This window comes from Schistocerca gregaria, chromosome 3, assembly GCF_023897955.1.
Source record: "Schistocerca gregaria isolate iqSchGreg1 chromosome 3, iqSchGreg1.2, whole genome shotgun sequence".
NCBI classification, from domain to species: domain Eukaryota; kingdom Metazoa; phylum Arthropoda; class Insecta; order Orthoptera; family Acrididae; genus Schistocerca; species Schistocerca gregaria.
In genome coordinates, this window is record NC_064922.1 from 233,337,506 (window position 1) to 233,357,425 (window position 19,920).

A 19,920-nucleotide genomic window follows, 5' to 3' on the forward strand; every position below is an offset into this window, starting at 1 on the left:
CAACTGTTCTCGTAGCGGCAGCATAAGAGGAGGTCATAGCCACAGGACATAGGAGCTCAAATTTCCTCTTAGCCTCAGTGTAGGTCCGTTTGTCCAGGGTCTTATATTCCACGATTTTCCTCTTTTTCTGTAAAATCATGCAGCCTGGTGAGCAAGGTGAATGATGCTCTCCACAGTTGACACAGATGGGAGGCGGGGCACAAGGAGTATTGGGATGTGATGGACATCCACAATCTCAGCATGTGATGCTGGAAGTACAGCAGCAAGGCATATGGCCAAACTTGCAGCACTTAAAGCACCGCATCTGGGGAGGGATATATGGCTTGACGGCACAGTGGTAGACCATCACCTTGACCTTCTCGGGCAATGTGTCACCCTCAAAGGCCAAGACGAAGGTACTGGTGGCAAAATGATTATACCTCAGACCCCGACGGATGTGCCAGATGAAGTGACACCTCACTGCTCTAAATTGGCGTGCAGCTCGTCATCAGACTGCAAAAGAAGGTCCCTGTGGAATATAATACCCTGGACCATGTTGAAGCTGTTATGGGGTATGATGGTAACAGAAACATCCTCCAACTTGTCACAAGCGAGTAATGCTAGTGACTGGGCATAAGATGCTGTTTTTATCAAGACTGACCCAGAGCACATTTTGGATAAGCCCTCCACCTCCCCAAACTTGTCCTCCAAATGCTCCACAAAAAACTGAGGCTTCATGGACATGAAAGATTCCCCATCAAGTCTCGTACATACAAGGTACCGGGGCGAATAAGCTTCACTGCCATCCTTAGCCTGGCATTCCTCCCATGGTGTGGCCAGGGAGGGGAACAATATCGGATCATATTTCTTAGCACTGAATGCAGGCATCAGCAGAGTGATCTCTATGTTGTCAGGGAGTTACAACAAAACAGGGTAAACGGTGGCCCCACCACAAAGGACTGGCTACTGTGCTGAATATGAGGTTCTAAGAAGTCAATAGTCATCGTCGGCACAGAAAACGACACTGCATAGTGCATGGTGGAAAACGCACCCAGGAAGGCGTCCTCGCTCAAGAAATTGAGAATGACAGGGACTGTAATGCAACGACGAGAAAGGGGGCTAAAGATCTCAATGCACGATGGACACCATGCACCGTGTAAGGCGCCCATCCCAAATTGGCTTGCTCTTCGGAAAAATTTAGAAAGATGGAAGTCAAACCCAACAGTGGACTATCACATAAAGGCCGAAACATGTGAGACTCCTTTTAGTCACCTCTTATGACAGGCAGGAATACCATGGGCCTATTTTAACCCCTGGACCCGCAGCGGATTTTGACAGGACTCAGGACTAAAAAGTTGACAGTATTTTGTCACGCATATATTGTTACACAGTTTTTGTACTTATTTCAGCCAATCGTCCTTGATTTGAATCGGCGGTTGCAATATTTTACACCAAAATTATTCCTGTGAGAGTTTTTCTAGCAGCAGTTTTTTAGTTTTCAGTTTTTATTGGAAATAAACAATGACTAGAGTTTTATGATAATGGATAGTAACTAGATGTATGCTTCTCAACAGTTTACCATTTGTTGCACGAATCATTCAGCTTGCAATATAGTAAGTTTCTCGGTGTAATATGGTATATCGTAAGTTTACCTACATAATGTAAACTATTTACGCACATTATTGTAAACACCACACTGTATTTAATATACTTCATTCAATATCGTATTTATGGTTGCTGTTATTATGCACTCTGTATTAATTAGTGTTTGCATATACGGTCTCTTGTGTATATGAGTAAAACATATAACTAAAAAATTTAAAAAATGAAACAGAATTTTTAAAAATTAAGAAAATATAAAACAACAAAATAATGAAAATATGAAAAAAAAAAAAACCTCCAGTGGGCATATGACCTCGACATGATGGTGGGGTTTGAGTGCTCCAAGGACACAATAGGCTGTACTGGACAGGTTCAACCATACTAAAAGGCAAGTAACTGTAGAGGAGGCAGACAAACAATGCCCCACACATGATTAGAAAGAGAATTTTAAAAAAACCTATAATCACATATTCACACTTTTTTTTACGAGTAAATGCCACTTCTCCAGTGCAGTGAGCTCTCTTAGCTGCAAGGCATTGGCACACCTGCATCTTGCGATTTGTAGGTTAAGTCTCTGATCCTGAGGCGACAATGCAAAAGATTCATCAGCCAAAGTAACCAATGTAAAATACCACACGGAAGAAGAGCACACACGTAATAGCTAAAAAAGGTTTTCTGGAGGGATAAAATTTCAGAGTTTTTGTACATCCATCCTTTTGGCATGGGGTCATTGGGATGATGGCCGTTTATTACTGCGAGAAAATAAAATGCCTACAGCTGTCCTTATGATTTTATTTATTTTGTAGTTGATGGTAGAGTGCTGACACCTCTGTTTCAGATAATCTACATAACCAGTTATGCAGACCACTGATGCGATATACATATATATATGGATCGTGTTGATCCCTTCCGCATCAATTACAGCCTGAAGTTGGCACACTGAAGTGCCAAAACTGGTTGCAACAAAATAAATAAAATTGTAAGTATGGCAGTAGGTGTTTTATTTTCGCACAAAATTTCAGGGGCTGAATTTGTTCGGGAGGGGAGGGGGGGGGGATGCAATTTTTATTTTTTTATTTTTGGGTGGGCCACCTTTTTCCCCTAAGGGGACCATCTCCCCCCCCCCCCCCCCCAAGCCCACCCCTGTTACATGTATGGAGAGGGGTGTCATAACAAATAGACACAAATTTGTGTACTTCTAGAGAGGATGTATCTACAATAGGAAGTATCCAAGGGTGGGGATGCATCAATAATAGGAAGTATCCTACGGTGAGGATGCATGCATCCTAAACTTTAATGGCATGTTATGCCATATTGCATGACATGACAAATGTCATGTAGGATGAAATGATGTGTTACTTTATGTGACATGATGCTTTATTATATGATGTGGATACTAATAGTAACAAGTAAGAATGTGTGAATAAATCAAGATGTTTCAATCTAAATATCTTTGAAGCTACCAGAAAAGTTCAAAAGCTAGATTCTTTTTTTACACCCCTAATTATGCGCTGGGCATATTCATCTTTTTTGTGCTATGATAGCAGCATTTTTTATTCGGGTTAAGTACATTGCTGAAATTAGGTTCAAAAATATGTGTTTTTCATAGCTTAGTCTTTTTTTTTTTTTTTTTTTTTTTTTTAATTTATCCTACATTTAGTATCCAGCAGCACTACTGATATAGACCTTCCACAGGCAGTTATGCAGCTGGGGGGAGGGAGGGGCGGGGGGGGGGGGGGGGCAGGCTCTTACCAGGAAGTGCCACCCCATCACACAAGAATGCAGCTGGGGCCAGTCTCTTACCAGCAGGTGCCACCCACCACGGGAGATTGAAGTGATGCCGCCATAGACCATACTCTGTCACTCAGGTAGGGCCTGACAGCAACAGAACTCTCGCAGCACTACAAGTATGCTGTGTACCACTGCAATTGGCCAGATGACTCAACAATGACAAATGTTGCTATGATAGTGGTTTTCTCTTGTGGTCTCTGCTTGGTTCATTGGTGCTCGTGGTATAGATGATTCGTGGCTATGAAGCAGAGTAGTATTATCCCATCACATGAAATCAGTATTCAACCTTACCATCAATTTTAAGATATGGACTATTCAGACTACTGTAACAGACAAAAGCTAAGCCTGGTTTTTTTTATCTACAGCATAAATTTTGATGAAAGTGGTGAATATTATGGATTATCTTTCATATTATATGATGGTCAATTGTAAGCGCTGGTTACAAGTGTCTGTGTTTTCACAATGATTCGCTAGCTATGTTTACACAGCTGCCTTAAATATATCTCTAGCTATTTAATGAAGCTTGTATTTCCTGTGGGCTGCCTGTAAATTGTCAGTAACGTTGCTTCTGTTTTTACTGGTTCACTGTTATGGCCAAAAATTCAAAGAGCTGTTCAAAATAATATTCACTAACATGAAAACCCAGAACTTAATTTTTTGTACAGACAGTCTTTCTACTTAACAGATTAACCCAATAAAGTTATATCTGTTCGATTGCAGTGGTTTCAATGTGATTTTCTGCTAAGTGCAACACAACTACTAACACTACATCTGCCTCTTCCTTCCTTCAATGTGTGTGCAGAAATTTATCCTCTTTACTAACAAGTCTACTGATGTTTTGATGGAAAATACAAAATGTGTCTACCTTAATGTTCATGGTTTTGTCCAAGATGAAATACTCTGTTTCGCTAGTGGAGGATTCAACTGCAGTTACACAACTACTAACACTACATCTGCCTCTTCCTTCCTTCAATGTGTGTGCAGAAATTTATCCTCTTTACTAACAAGTCTACTGATGTTTTGATGGAAAATACAAAATGTGTCTACCTTAAGGTTCATGGTTTTTTCCAAGATGAAATACTCTGTTTCGCTAGTGGAGGATTCAACTGCAGTTACACTTGCTCTGCAGCTCTGTCTTTCAGGCACGGCTATTCTAAAGGTGTCTTGGGTTACACACTTGAAAGCACAGTGACAGGAGTGAATACTATTATGATCACACTGAATGCATCTGATAATTATTCATGCAAGTAGCCTCTTGCCAGCAGCATTCAGATTCAAACAGTGCCCTGTATTACTTATTTGGAAAATTACACGACAATGTTCGGGCTTGTAGTCCTCATTTTATTATAGCCTGTGGTAAACATTCAAATGTTGAACTCAAATGCGGTAATTAAAAAATGTACTGTGCAAGATTAGTTAGTTAATTAGTTTCTTATTCCCTGGACCATTTAGCACAATAAATCATAATGGTATGGAATGAGTCATTTTACTTTCGCATCACAAATTAATAAGTTTGGTTTTATTTAAATAGTTATTTAACCCACAGATACTAGTTAGTAATTCATACCCACCACCTTTTACACATTACAATAATAGAAATTTATTATGGAAACAAGGAGTTGGTAAGGGGAAACTTTCTTAAGTTTGTTCTGAAATTTTACTATGCTGTCTGTAACAGATATTACATCATTGGGCAAATAATCAAAAGTTTTTGTAGTGCATCATGCACCCCTTCTGGTGTTAAAGACAAACCTTAATGTGGATAAAATGAGGTACACAATGTTGCTACAAAGATTTTTGATCACTTACATGACGATATAACATGTTTGGTAGACAGCAAAGTAAAATTAAAATATAAGATTAAAAGACACTGTCAGGAACCTGCAATTACCTTAATTCAGGGATGAGCCAAAACCATCATCATGTAAAGTTACCAATAATCATTTGTTATCAGCTATTACCACAAAGTTCGCAATACTCTATGAATTTATCCCCCACTGTCATTCAACCACCCTCTGGTTAGCTTCCAGTAACAAGAAAGGGCCAAATGCAGATCCCTGTGGAACACCTACCATAACTTGTCCTATAAGGGACGTTTCTTTTCCAACACAGACAACTTGTCTACGGTTCTATAGATAAGATTTTAATAGTTTAAGGCTGCCATCTCTAAAGCCACAGAAGTCCTTTTTCTTTCTAGAAGTTGTCTATGCCCTAAACAGCCAAATGCTTCACTTAGCTCACAAAAAGTGGCTTAAGCAAAGCTTTTGTCTTCAAACAGCTGAAGTAGGTATTTGACGACTGAGTCTATAGCATCAACAGTTCATAAATTTTTGTCAAGGCCGCTTTGTGAGCCACTAATTATAGGTTTTCAAAATAAACATATAAAATTTGGTAAATAGTACATTCAAATACTTTAGTAATGGAAATGGGACAATGGAAATTGGCCTGTAGCTTTAAGGTCAATCTACAATTCCCTTTTTATACGTCAGAAATACCACAGACACTGTAACCTCATCAGAAAAATATCCTTTAGATACATGCTTGTTGATACAATATGTTAAAAGATACACAATACAATCAATTACTTTCCTTAGTATGTTGCAAGGTTATGTCATATACATCTACATTTATGATTTCAACTGTGTTACTATTCTTAGAACAAAACTAGGCAATACCTTGCAGAAGGTATATTTATAAATGCTCTAAAGACATGTTTTGAAAGTAGCTCAGATGAACTGGTGTTAGGACTGATAACATTTCATGCTTCAACATTGAACTTTTGGAAAAAGACATTAAATTTTTTGTTTCTTGCATTTTTGGCAGCACTATTTACCAGTTTCCATGCAGCTTTGCACTTATTCATGGAATTCTCAATACTGCTGCAACTGTGTGCTTTTCGTGCCTTCCAAAATGACTTTTTTTTACACTCAGTCCTACTTGCAACATAGGCTAATCTGGTAGGGCCAGTCTTCAGACCATCAAGTAGTCACTTAGAAAAAACTCACCATGAAGGAATTATCCAACTGGGAAAGAAGTCAGTAGATGTGATGCACATGTACAGACAAACAAATGATTACAATTCCAGAGAAATTGAGTGCCATATTTAAGAGAAAGAGCTTCACAAACTGAGCAAGTCAATAATGTGTTGGTCCACCTCTGGTCATTATGTGAACAATAATTCGACTTGGCACTGATTCACAGTGCTGTTGGATGTCCTCCTGAGGGATATCTTGCCAAATTCTTTCCAACTGACATGTTAGATTGTCTAAGTGCCGAGCTGGTTGGAGAGCCCCGCAATGCTTCAAACATTCTCAACTGGGGAGAGATCTGGTGGCCTTACTGGTCAAAATAAGGTTTGGCAAGCATGAAGATAAGCACTAGAATATTTTTTTTATATTTGTAGGTCAAAATTGGTTATGAGTGTATTATAAGTGATAATAATAATAATAATAATAATAATACCTCACAATAAGTCAGTCACTACCTCCACTAATGGAATATCGTTTTTTCAAAGTAAAAGCTCTCACAGTGTGTGGGAGGGCATTGTCTTGCTGAAATATAAACACAGGATAGCTTGCCATGAAGAGCAACAAAACAGGGCATAAAATATCGTTGACATACCACTGTCATAAGAGTGCCACAGATGGCAACCTAAGGGATCCTGCTATGAAAAGAAATGATGCTCCAGACCATCTCTCCTGGTTATTGGGCCATATGGCGGGTGACTGACAGGTATGTATAACTGAGCCTCAATGACTAGTGAAGATATGTCTGGAGAAAATATGGGTTACTTTAGATGGAATTTCTGGCTCTATGGCAAAAATTTGGGGATGTAGTTGTTGGGGGGTTAAAAAAAAGTGGCCAATGGTGTGAAGTTTGACAATGTTTTACTGGAAATAACAGATGTTGCAGTATAGATAAAGAAGGCAGCTGAATGTCTTGTTGTTAGTTATTCTAAACCTAAAATGATCCATGTTACACGCATTGCACATAGTTTACACAGATCATGTGAAAAAATTAGAGCAATATATACTAATGTGGATAAATTATAAATTTATTTTTAATGGGAAAAGGACGTCCATTAAATTGCCTAGATGAATTTACATAGTTAAGACTAAAAATCCCAAAGTACCACTGCCATCCAAATCACTAATAATATGGAGAGGAACCTGACTCACTGCAGTCTAGTACTATGCAGAAATTTTTGATGGTTTTTGCCTCAGTAGCTAATGTACTGGACAGAGGTGATACAACTTCAATTGCAACCCTTCAGGAAATGTTAAGTCACACAGCGTAAAAAACACTTGGAACATATATCTGCTAACTTGTGTTTCCTTTGCAGCGCCATTCAGAGACTTTAAAATGGAGGGCTCTTCTGTCAGAAACAGTTCAGCATGTCGAGGACATCGAAAGGAAACTGAACAGTTTTAGTGGATATACAGCACAAATATTCAAAAATTAAATTCAGGCGTGTTTAAAAACAATAGTGAGTTTCAAACTAAATGCAAAATTTCAACTGAGTTACATGGATACCAAGAAGAGAATATTGATGTGAATGTGAGTGACGTGCCCTGTTATAAATTTGCTAGACTGACATCTCGTGGCGTGGTGCACTCTCTTTCCCCGCAGAACACAGTGTTTCAGGATACTTGTCAGTAGTCTGTGATGGAAAACTTCAGGCTGACTCATTGTGTATGGTAATTCTTCAGCAATCAGTGTGGCGCAACATAATTGCATTCATGAGTACTGCATATTGTTCATATTCACATAAACAAAATTAATTATAATAAGATATTTTAACTTTATTATCCCATATTTCAAACATTTTTAAAACATAAAAAATAAATAATTTCCGACTTTTTAGCACATAAAAATCTGACCTCTACTGGTAATAATTAAGATTATGTTATGTATAAAGACTACAAATTTACACACATATAATTTAATATTAAAAGGATGTATAACAAAACTGTACCTCACAACAAGGCCTGGTATCTCTTTTGTCAACTGTAGCAGTAAAAACACAATAAACCATTCATCTTCAATGTTATCTCCAAAGTGAGCAATTCCATGCAGGTGCAAAGGTACGTAATCTGAGAAAAAAAGAGCAAGCATTATTTTGTCTGCCATAACAAGTACAGTATGACATTAAATCAAACAATGGAAAATCCACGATGGAATGTAACAATACTGAGAAGGAAAGTTGCTACTCACCATATAGCAGAGACAATGAGTTGCAGGTAGGCACAACAAACAGATTCTCACAATTATAGTTTACGGCCATTAAGGCCGTTGTCAACAGTAGACCCACCTACGCGCCCACACACACACAAAGTGTGTGTGTGTGTGTGTGTGTGTATGTGTGTGTGTGTGTGTGTGTGTGTGTGTGCTGTTGACAATGGGCTTAATTGCCGAAAGCTATAATTGTGAGAACCTTTTTGTTGTGCCTATCCACAACTTAGCATCTCCACTATATGGTGAGTAGCAACTGTCCTCCTCAATATTGTTGCAGTATGACATTAAATTTATGAAGAGAAAGGTTGCTATTCACGACAGTATGCATCTTTCTCAACCTTATATTCCACAACATTTTTTTCTGTATCACTATAAATTTATTACTAAGAAGAGGAACACTTAGCATTTGTAGCAATATCTGCTTGGAAATTTTCAGGCACTTTACCAACCGTGCCACACTTTTCACAATGCTGATGGATTACTACAATTTTATTTACTATAAATGAAAATTCCTCTGTGTTCTGCAGCCTGACTTTAAATCTATCTTATGTACAAGAAACCAGATACATCATTGAACCTATTTATTTGTGCAGTTCTTATTCAGTTTTCCAGGTTTCTTATACAAAACCAATTATTGCATCTATCTGTTTATTACAAAATTATTGCAAAAATGTGACAAAATAACTTAGAGTGCGAGTTGTCATCACAGCATTGGGGATTGAAAAGGTGTTTCACAAAACCGTCTCTCTTTCTCTATTTTGAGAGTATTAGTGTTTTCAATTTTCATTTTGTTGCTGCCTCTGCGAGTCACCTGTTTCTCCTTCTATTATGCCTCTTAGTACCTCCCCACCCCAGTCTTGCCCCCACATCTGAATCCATTTCAAGTGCTACATGCCTTCCTTCTCTCTCGCTATTCCTTTCAGCAAAACAACCACTTACAAACAATTACTGTAACCATAGCTGCATGTAGGTATGTCTGAGTAATGTGTGTGTATGTGAGTGGCATGTGGGTTCGTCTGAGAAGTGTGTGTGTGTGTGTGTGTGTGTGTGTGAGAGAGAGAGAGAGAGAGAGAGAGAGAGAGAGAGAGAGAGAGAGAGAGAGAGAGATATGGAAAAGAATCAATTTTTGAATGATTACCTATATTTTTGGGTGTACTAAGAAAAATTAGACAGGATTATGCCTTATTCAAGACAACATTTTTTTACTTATTATTGGTTGGTTGTTTTGGGGAAGGAGACCAGACAGCGCGGTCATCGGTCTCATCGGATTAGGGAAGGAAGTCGGCCGTGCCCTTTCAGAGGAACCATCCTGGCATTTGCCTAGAGTGATTTAGTGAAATCACGGAAAACCTAAATCAGGATGGCCGGACGCGGGATTGAACCGTTGTCCTCCCGAATGCAAGTCCAGTGTCTAACCACTGCGCCACCTCGCTCGGTTCACTTATTTTTAGCCAAACACTTTTCAACCCATTATACATTACATTCAGTGAGAGTTTTGTTTATTTTCTTTCTTACATGATGCTATAAGCTGTGTATGCTGGTAGCTTAATATCTACCATACATTCTACAGCTTGTCCTTTTTTATATTATGGTCTTCCCTTGTTTGTGGCCTGCTTAAGCTCTTATTTGTTTTTCATGTATCACTTCTTGCTATTAAACATGCATCTGATTATAATGTATCCACAAAGCACAAGGTTTTTGCTGTTGTTTCATGTGAAAAGGCGGCAGAAATTGTGTGCTTTGCTGATACATTGAAATCAAACACACATGTAACAGCAAGAAATGTCAATTGAAAATGAAATAAGTGCTTCAACAGGTTACAAACAAGAGAAGAAAGCTCACAACATAAAAAAAACCATGAAAAAATGTAGAATGTAAGGCAGATATGAAGCTACTAGCATATACAACTAATAGTGCCATGCGAGAAAGAAAATAAAAATCCCACAGACAATAGCACATAAAGTGTTGAAACATGTTTGGATAATAACAAAAATAAAAAATTGTGTCTTTCACAAAGTGGAATTCCTCACCAATATGTGACTGGTTGCCTTTCTTCTCCATTTTTGTGTATTGCAGTCTAAAATTAAGTTATCACTATAGTAACTTGGTTTACGCGAAGCCTTCTACATATACCTCTACATACACACTCCACAAATTACCACATGGGGCATAGTGGAGGTTACCTTGTACCTCTACTAGTCATTTCCTTTCCCATTTCACTTGCAAAGGGAAAAATGACTGCTTGAATACCTCCATAAGAGCCCTATTTTCTCTTATATTATTCATGGTCCTTACATGAAATGTCCATTGATGGCAGTAGAATCATTCTGCAGTCAGTTTCAAATGCTGGCACTTGAAATTTTCACAATAGCATACTGCGAAAAGAAGTCATCTTCCATTCAGGGATTCCTACTCGAGTTCACGAAGCATCTCCACAACACTTGCGTTTAATCAAATGTACCAGTAACAAAACTACCAACCTGGATCTGAATTGCTTTTATGTCTTCCTTCAATCCCACCTAGTAGGAATCCCAAACACTCGAGCACTGCTCAAGAATTGGGTGCAGTATTCAATATACAGTCTTCTTTACAGATGAACCGCATTTTCGTAAAATTCTCCCAATAAGCCAAATTTGACCATTCACCATGTCATTTCATATCTCTCTGCAACATTACACCTAGGTATTTAATTGACCTGACTTGGGTCAAGCAGTACACAAGGCCTACTAATGCTATATTTGAACATTATGGCATTGTTCTTCCTACTACTTTGCATTAACTTACATTTTTCTACAGGTAGAGCCAGCAACTCACTACAATTAAGATTTCATGTCTGTATTTGTTGACTTCACCAACTGACACCAAAAAAGTAACCCCTAGACTTACACTACACTACAGATCAGTCTCATGCCATGACCCAGATTCTAGAAAATAATGCAGTTGCAAAACAAGTATTATCACTGATCTATTCTCTTATTACAAACTTGAGCATGCTGGAACAATTTCAGGTCAGCAACTTCTTTTAATCAGTACAATGGAAAACTAGACAAAAATTGCAAATTTCTTTTTTTTTTTTTTTTTTTTTTTTTCCTTTACTTGATGACTAGTTTCAGGCCGAAATCCATTTTCAAATTACCCAGATAGACAAAATAGTATTTTCCAAAGTACAAGAACTGTATATACTGATACACCTGTAAGCACTGTAACTGTTTATTTGCACTTCATAATACACATGCATAATACATATGTACTTATCTTGACATGGTTCTTGTATTTTGGGAAATACTAATTTATCTGGATGATTTGAAAATGGATCCTGGCCCGAAAATGGTCAGCAAGCTAATGAAAAAAAGTGAACTTTGCAACACTGGCTGGTTTTCTGTTGTACTGTTCTCTTTATGTGTGCACATGTACGATGTCTCACACTACATCATTACGTCAAGAGTTAATAGTATTGTGTATTACAGGTAGGTACAAATAACTCTCTATGACCACAGCAACAACTGACTTTGTAGCTAGTGTGATTAAGGCATTAGATGAGCAACGAAGAGTCTGTTCAGTTTTTCTTGATCTTTCAAAAGCACCTGATTATGTATGTCCCAACATACTTCTACACAAACTAAACTGTTATAGTGTCGAGACAAAGCAAATCACATAATAATCATTTGTTGGAAATTTAGGAAAGTGTTTGGATGTAAGCATAAACAAACAACACTAGTGAAGTATGGTGTAGCTCAAATATAAATTTTGGGATCCTTACTTTCATTATGTGTTTAAAAGATTTGTGATAATTCTTTTGCAAGGGAGATCCCATACTAAGATGTTACTGTAACCAATTCTAGAGTATTGGTCCACTGTTCAAAGTCCCTATCATGTAGGTATCAAAATCAACACTGAACAAATTCAGTGGCATGCTGTTAGGAACATAACTAGTCATTCATAGCCCACACAAATGTGTAACAGAAATGCTTGGGAAGTTGAATGGGAATACTTGAAAGAAAGACAACATAGCTCTCCCAAGGCATGTTAGGTAAATTTAGAGAACATGTAGGCTTATTTAAAGAAGAGAATGTTACCATTGTATCTAATATGTATATAGCATGTGAAGTACGGTATAACAGATATTAGGGCATGAACAGAAACATAGAGACGGTCAGTTTTCTCTCACTCAATGTGCATCTGTAATAGGAAAAGAAACTCATAAACTGGTATTATATACTGTCTGCTACGCATTGTACTGTGGTTTGCAGAGTATATATGTAAACGTAGACACCTTAAGCAACTAATGAGACTGCACTAATGTATGCTCCCAACACCACACTCATAACAAAAAGCAACCTAGTAGAACAACTGCAAGCAAGAGCATCTGCAAATTGTTGGGATCTAACAAACATTTTTGTGAGAACAATTCATTTGCAAATGCAAATAAGACAGCATACACATAAAGAAAATTGAACATAAAGAAAATTGAACATGCTAATGACACCTGTGAACCTAGGTGATTCAGTTCTTGGGTGCTTGGTAAACAATCAACAAAGTATACTCTACAAGAAGCAATAGCATATTTAAATGAGAAATACGTCTAGATGAGTAAGAACATACACTCAGTTAACAGTTTACTATGAGCTAGTCAACCTTCACTTATCACAGTGTGGCAAAATGCAGTAGCCTACATGTATAGATTAGTGAAGTTTCAGAATACACTGTTAGGTGAATTGGAAATCTAGCTCCAAGATAATCTTACACAAACAAATGCAGAAAACTTAACAGCCTGCTACTCAGCGTATAAATTTGCAACAATTATGCACTAGAAGACACATGGAACTGCTCAGTTAAAGGTATGCATGATTACAATCCAAGAAATCATCTTAACATGAAGCAAATTAATTGAGAAGTATCCTGCAATTGTTGGATGCATTTCATTCAATAAACTCAACACAGAGTAAAATGCATAGAAGAGAAATCTGTAGTTAGAAAAAAATTGAGAGTTTACCATAGGCCTACTTAGTTTTATCTTGTCTATATATAAAGTTATACCAAGAAGCTAGACATTAGAAAACGTCTGCATCAAATAAAAAACGGTTAATATCTCCGTCCCCCCAGAAACTGGGAATTATACTCAATGTATGTAAATTTTCTTTTATAAAAAATGAAGCTACTGCTAATGTTCTTTTTTCTATGCCCTTTGTACCTCTGGACACACACAGTTGCAGAAGTGAATCCGCCAAGGAGATGAATTATGAAGACGAATGAATTGGTGTACGAATCCTATCTAGTACAGGCTGGTTTTTCAGGATTTGGCAAATGATGTTTTATTACTAAACTTTCTGGCCAAATGCTGTTCCCAACAACACAGTCATCAAGGTAACCAAAGAGGGAAGTCGTCTGATATCTTCATTGTGAATTGTGTAAACTACGTTCTGCGTGATAATGTATTATCTGAGGTGGAGTTTGCAGATCTACCCAGTACGTGCCTAAATAATCATGGTCAGCAAACTGAAACCAAACTTAGGCTGGACAATGTATAAGCTCACTGTTGTTAATCTACAGTGTAAATTCAATACTAGCTAGGACACTGCACTATATGAACAGGTCAATGAAAGCACCCAACCACGAGTTAATTGCTTTCCATCTTGCTTAGGACCAGTTTATAAAATCTTGGGCCGATTTTATGTACAGTCGAACACCCAAGAGTGATTTAATTAAGTTTCAACTGTGACACAATGGGTTTGTAGGAAGTTGTATGTGTAAATACAAGAGATATAGTATACAACTGAACCATATACATAAATATATCGTTAACCAAGAAAGACAATGACAACAGTAGTAAAGAGCTAAAAATTTAGATGGTTATCAATAAGCGAAAGACACAGTAAAGATATAAACGAATTCTAACGGCAAAATATAAGATGACAGATGCAATGACAATGTAGTATGCGCAGTGCTAAAGTTAGGCCTACCAGGGTAACTTAGACACTAAATGTTCTTTATCGTTAATGCTGATAGTCCTAACAAATATATGCAGCGGAGCGTTCTGAAACTCAGGTGTACAACGATGCTTCAACATGCTGAATATTCAGCGTTCGCGTGATTTTTCACGAATGTCATGTAAAACGCAACGCGCTTCTAAACATCTGACCAACTTTTACATCTGTTCCAAATGTTTGCGCTCAAATCAATGCCTTACTTCAACAACAATGTATTTTTTCTAACTGATTTTTGGCAGCCACTGGGCGTTTCCACTTTGTTATATACCTAAAATGCCTGATCCTGAACGTTCAGAATCGAATGTCTCCCGTCACTATAACTAATACACGCAAAAATCACACAACATACCTTTGGCGTCATTTTCAAACTTTGACGATTCGCTCCTGAATCGCACGTTGAAAGGATCTTTATGCCAAATGTACTGATGAGTATATTTATCTATTACTGACTGCACTTTGGCAACGCAGTCGCCTAATGCTGCTAGTCGGCTTTCTTCATTCGAGAAGTTTTCTTCCAGGTCATTTGAAAACAAATAATACTCCACATAATCTTCTTCTCTCACAGTTTCAAGCACTCCTGCCATAACTAAACAAAAGCCTGTCTTGCACTGTATCCGGATCGATGTTCAGTTCATGTGACTGGGAGTGATGTAGCGCTGATCCACAATTTGGAATTGGAAATGATATGCCAAAATTCATGTGCACTTTTTCAAGCAGATTCCCAAAAGCTTTTTCGCGGAAAAGGAGGTGTAGTGTTAGTTATCAAGTGATCGTAGTAATGTCACAAACATGGCTTCTGCGAAAGTCCTTGACAGTAGATGGGTTCGTAGGTACCGTATATTTTTCGTAGCAGGTACTATTATTCTAGGCATCCAAGTCTTCCTCGCGTATAAGTTTTTTCCTGGTGATAATGATGTCAGTGAAAAACTTCAAGATCAAAGAGGTGTATCAGGAAAAGGGAGGGTAAACATAGAGGTTGGTACTATAGCTCATAATCCTTACTTTAAAAATTTAGTAAGATCTTCATACTTCTCTTTTATGGAAGCTAGCGATAATTTAAAAAGATTATCGAATAATGACTCCTAAATTAAATTGATATCTATGTTTGTAATGTCAGGTATTACATGAAGATCCTAATGGTGCAGTTTCATCAAGGAGATTCAAGGAAAATTACTTAGTTGTAGATGATGAGGACAGCCCAAGCAATAGCAACCCTGTGAATGGCCTTTACAACAAACATAAAGTTCCTCCTGATAAATATGACGTAGCAGATAGCAGAAACCCTGCAGTTGCAGCAGAAAAAGTGCCTCAGCATTCACACAGTAGGAATAGGGTAATTCAATGGGGAAATCGGAGTAGCTTAAGACTGGAAGAATTAGATTTTGTACCTGTTTGTGATATAACAACCAAAGAAGCAATATCAGCAGTTCACCGAGCTAAGACACAACGATGTAAGCAGCAACTAGTGAACATTACGTGCCTTATACAGCAGGGGCAGCTGTACCCAGAACGTCTTTCTAGTTCTTGCCCATCACAAGGTGAGTTTCTTGTTCAGAAGCCTGCTGTTCATCTGGTTCTAACAAAAATATATATTATTTGTTGTAGGATGTGATGAACGTAGATTGTCATTATCATTTAGGTCTACTCTGGACGTAAATATGCACAGTATGTTATCCTGGTTCAATTAAAGTTTTAGTAGCAGTACATCATATTAAGACATGTTAAAACAAGCATTATTATTTAGGTTTTACTGCTGGAAAATCCCTTGGATGTTACCGTGATGAAAAAACATTTCGGCTGCTATCTGGATATTATGCAAATTTTAAAACAACAAATTCTCCACAGTACTGCATCAATATGTGCCTTCAGTCTGGCTTTCCCTATGCTGGTGTACAGTACTCGTGAGTATTTTTTATTATACAACATTTTTATGTAAAGCTGGTACTGTTATGGGATTAGTAATAAAAAGCATTGATTTGTGTAATGTATAGATAAGAAAATTTTGCAAAAGAAACAAACAGAAACTAGCTGCATCATACAAATTCAACCACGAGAATAACTTGCAGAAATGAGTTCTGGGTAAAATAGAGAGTGTTGAGATGGCCTGGAAAAAAGGGGCTAGTTAAGCCACCATCTAAAAAGGATGTTACCACAACACCTTCTGATTACTGAGCTGTTTGCCTTCTTGTGGCATTGTCCAATGCCTTAGAGTATAGAGTCCATAACTAGCTAGCAAACTGCTTCACTACAAACACCTACTAGACGAATACCAGTCAGGCCTCCGTAAATGTCACAGCACAACACCTGCCATAATGAAGGTAATGGATGGCCTGGAGCTTGCCGTGGTGCACAAGAGGCAACTACCATGTGCTTCTTATACTTCAGTAGAGCCTTTGACACTTACATTCACAATTTACTTGCCAAACTTCACAGCTTAAACTTGTCACCAAGTGCAGTGCACTGGTTTTGCTCATATCTGATAACTTGCCGGAAATGCATTGTGTGTGGCACCATAAAGTCACAGTGGAGACAGGTAGTATCAGGTGTCCCCCTGGGTTCAATATTAAGTCCGATACCCTTTTCGTTGTATTTCAGTTTGCTCTACTGCAAATACCACGTGTATGCTGATGTCCTCCAGTGTATCTAAGTGCAGTTAACCTGAAGACAGCTAAACCTCAATACTGACCTGTATACACTATAAAAATAGGTACAGAATACAGGGTTAAAGCTCAATCCAGCCAAAATCTAAGCAGTACAGTTGGTTAGTCATTCTAGGTTCATTAGCCTGAAATGTCATGCATTCATACCATCTTTAATCCTTAATGGAATTAACATCAACTTCTCTCCTTTGTCAAAGAGGCTAGGAGTAACACTAGATGAAAGTCTAAATTAGACTGAGCTTGTAACTGAAATGTGCAAAAAGGCATGGGCATCCCTCCATGTTGTTGTTGTTGTGGTCTACAGTCCTGAGACTGGTTTGATGCAGCTCTCCATGCTACTCTATCCTGTGCAAGCTTCTTCATCTCCCACTACTGACTACAACCTACATTTTTCTGAATCTGCGTAGTGTATTCATCTCTTGGTCTCTCTCTACGATTTTTACCCTCCACGCTGCCCTCCAGTGCTAAATTTGTGATGTCTTGACGCCTCAGAACATGTCCTACCAACTGGTCCCTTCTTCTTGTCAAGTTGTGCCACAAAATCCTCTTCTCCCCAATTCTATTCAATGCTTCATCATTAGTTATGTGATCTACCCATCTAATCTTCAGCATTCTTCTGTAGCACCACATTTCAAAAGCTTCTGTTCTCTTCCTGTCCAGACTATTTATCGTGCATGTTTCACTTCCATATGTGGCTACACTCCATACAAATACTTTCAGAAACAACTTCCTGACACTTAAATCTATACTCATGTTAACAAATTTCTCTTCTTTAGAAATGCTTTCCATGTCATTGACAGTCTACATTTTATATATCCCTCCATACCCTACAAACATTTAAAAAAATCTCTTCTGTTTTGATCTGAAAAAGAAACTTGCACAAACACCTGTATTTTCAATTATTGACTGCAGTGATGTTATTCTACAAGGTCTTTCTCAGGGAAATTCACAGCACATCGAACTGGTTATGAATACCTGTGTTCGATATACCTGTCACATTTCACTCTTTAATTACATTTCACCATCATATGCACAGCTATCGTGGATGTGTGCAGACACGAGTTTCCATAGTAATCTCCTCCACTTTCTTATCCACATACAGTGTCTCTCATCTCTCTCTCCTCATCTTAACACTCCTGTCTGAACAACATGGCAGAAAAACCCATTCCCATCAGAGCAAAATTCTTCCTGTCCCACTATATTGCTCAACCACTTTCCCAAAGTCTATCTCAGTAGCAGGAACCCAACTCTGGAATCACCTCCCTCATTATGTTAGAGAACTTAATTATGTCAACAGTTTCGAAAGATAGTTACTGACATATGTACTGAAGCAACAATAATGATTACTATTGACCCTGTACACACTCATTACCCATTTACATCCTTCTTTCCACCCGCATCTTCCTCATTTCCCAATATTCTTAGCTTAAGCTGTAGATTATTTATTATTATTATTATTATTATTATTATTATTATTTCTTTTCTTTCTCAGACGTTATGTCTGGTTGTTATTATTATTATTACTACTACTACTACTACTACTACTACTACTACCACCACCACCATTACCATTGTCATTATTATTATTATATATTGTTCACTCATATTAATATAACCACCGCCTATGTTCAATGTGCAAAAACCACTCACAGACGGCATATGGCAGCACTAGTAGTGGAGGGTATATAAAGCTTGTTGGAGGAGGTGAGGGGGGGGGGGGGGCATGGAAAACAGTGCAGTCATTATATGAGTTGACTTTTACAGAGTAGATAACAACAACCAGCCACTTTTTACAGTGCTATTTATTTATATAAATAGTGCCATTACCAGTTTCGAACTGAAAGGTTCATCTTTAGATGTCTCATTCATGTTAAGGTACATTTTCCAAATAAGATGTAAGACAATAAGCAGTCAAAACTGAAACGTAATGGTGTGGATTTTTCAATGTAAATAACCAAAACATCTTCCCTTTAATAATTTGTTTACATCATTTAAAATCATTGTGAGGCACAGTGACAATTAAAAAGAAATTTTCTTACATCTTGTTTTGGTTGTAGGGCACCACCACTCCAAGGAAATTTCACCGTTTCATAAACCAAAAAGTGAGAGCTAATTTGAAATGCATCTTAATGTGAACTAGAAGTCTGATGATGAAACTGTTGGTTAAAGTGGCTGGTTGCTGTTATCTTCTCTGTAAGAGTCAACATATATTTTGTGCATAGTTATGTGCTCAGAATGTCAGTTTTTAACAAAATAGCAGTACAGTCATTGTTGTAAAGCAGAAATGGAGTGATTCATCTGACATCCAAAAGGGCCAAGGTTGAAATCATTTCTGAAGTGGCTAAGTTTGTACACTGTTTGCATGCTGCTGTGGTTAAAGTGTACTGTGCATTGCAAAATGGCAGTATCCAAAACCATTGCTGATGCAACTGTGGTGCACCATGGGCCATAGGTGACGGATGAATGATGGCTGCAGAGATATTCACAGGTGAAGAGATGTGCAACTGTCGGGCTACTGACCACCCAGATGAACCAAGGGGCTGTCAACAGTGTCTCCTCATTGACCATTCAGTGAACATTGCTGTGTATGGGTCCACACAGCAAGTGCCTGTTTCGTGCACCCATACTGACTGCTGTAAATCAATGATGAAGTTTGGAATTTGCAC

General features: G+C 37.9%; 2 protein-coding genes across 2 annotated transcripts in view; one reads left to right on the forward strand and one right to left on the reverse strand.

Moving 5' to 3' along the window:
• Positions 1 to 15,180, reverse strand: part of LOC126353800 (protein ecdysoneless) — a 73,990-nt gene extending 58,810 nt beyond the window's left edge. Inside the window, exons 1-2 of the mRNA XM_050002896.1 lie at positions 14,944 to 15,180; positions 8,348 to 8,465 (exon numbers count right to left, since the gene is read on the reverse strand). Coding sequence (XP_049858853.1) covers positions 8,348 to 8,465; positions 14,944 to 15,178 — 353 coding nt within the window. The 5' untranslated portion in view covers positions 15,179 to 15,180. The remainder of the gene's footprint in view (positions 1 to 8,347; positions 8,466 to 14,943) is intronic.
• A 42-nt stretch (positions 15,181 to 15,222) lies between these two features.
• The window catches only part of LOC126353799 (xylosyltransferase oxt), an 86,581-nt gene continuing 81,883 nt past the window's right edge, over positions 15,223 to 19,920 (forward strand). Inside the window, exons 1-3 of the mRNA XM_050002895.1 lie at positions 15,223 to 15,569; positions 15,712 to 16,132; positions 16,339 to 16,495. Of these exons, the coding sequence (XP_049858852.1) occupies positions 15,384 to 15,569; positions 15,712 to 16,132; positions 16,339 to 16,495 (764 nt within the window). The 5' untranslated portion in view covers positions 15,223 to 15,383. The remainder of the gene's footprint in view (positions 15,570 to 15,711; positions 16,133 to 16,338; positions 16,496 to 19,920) is intronic.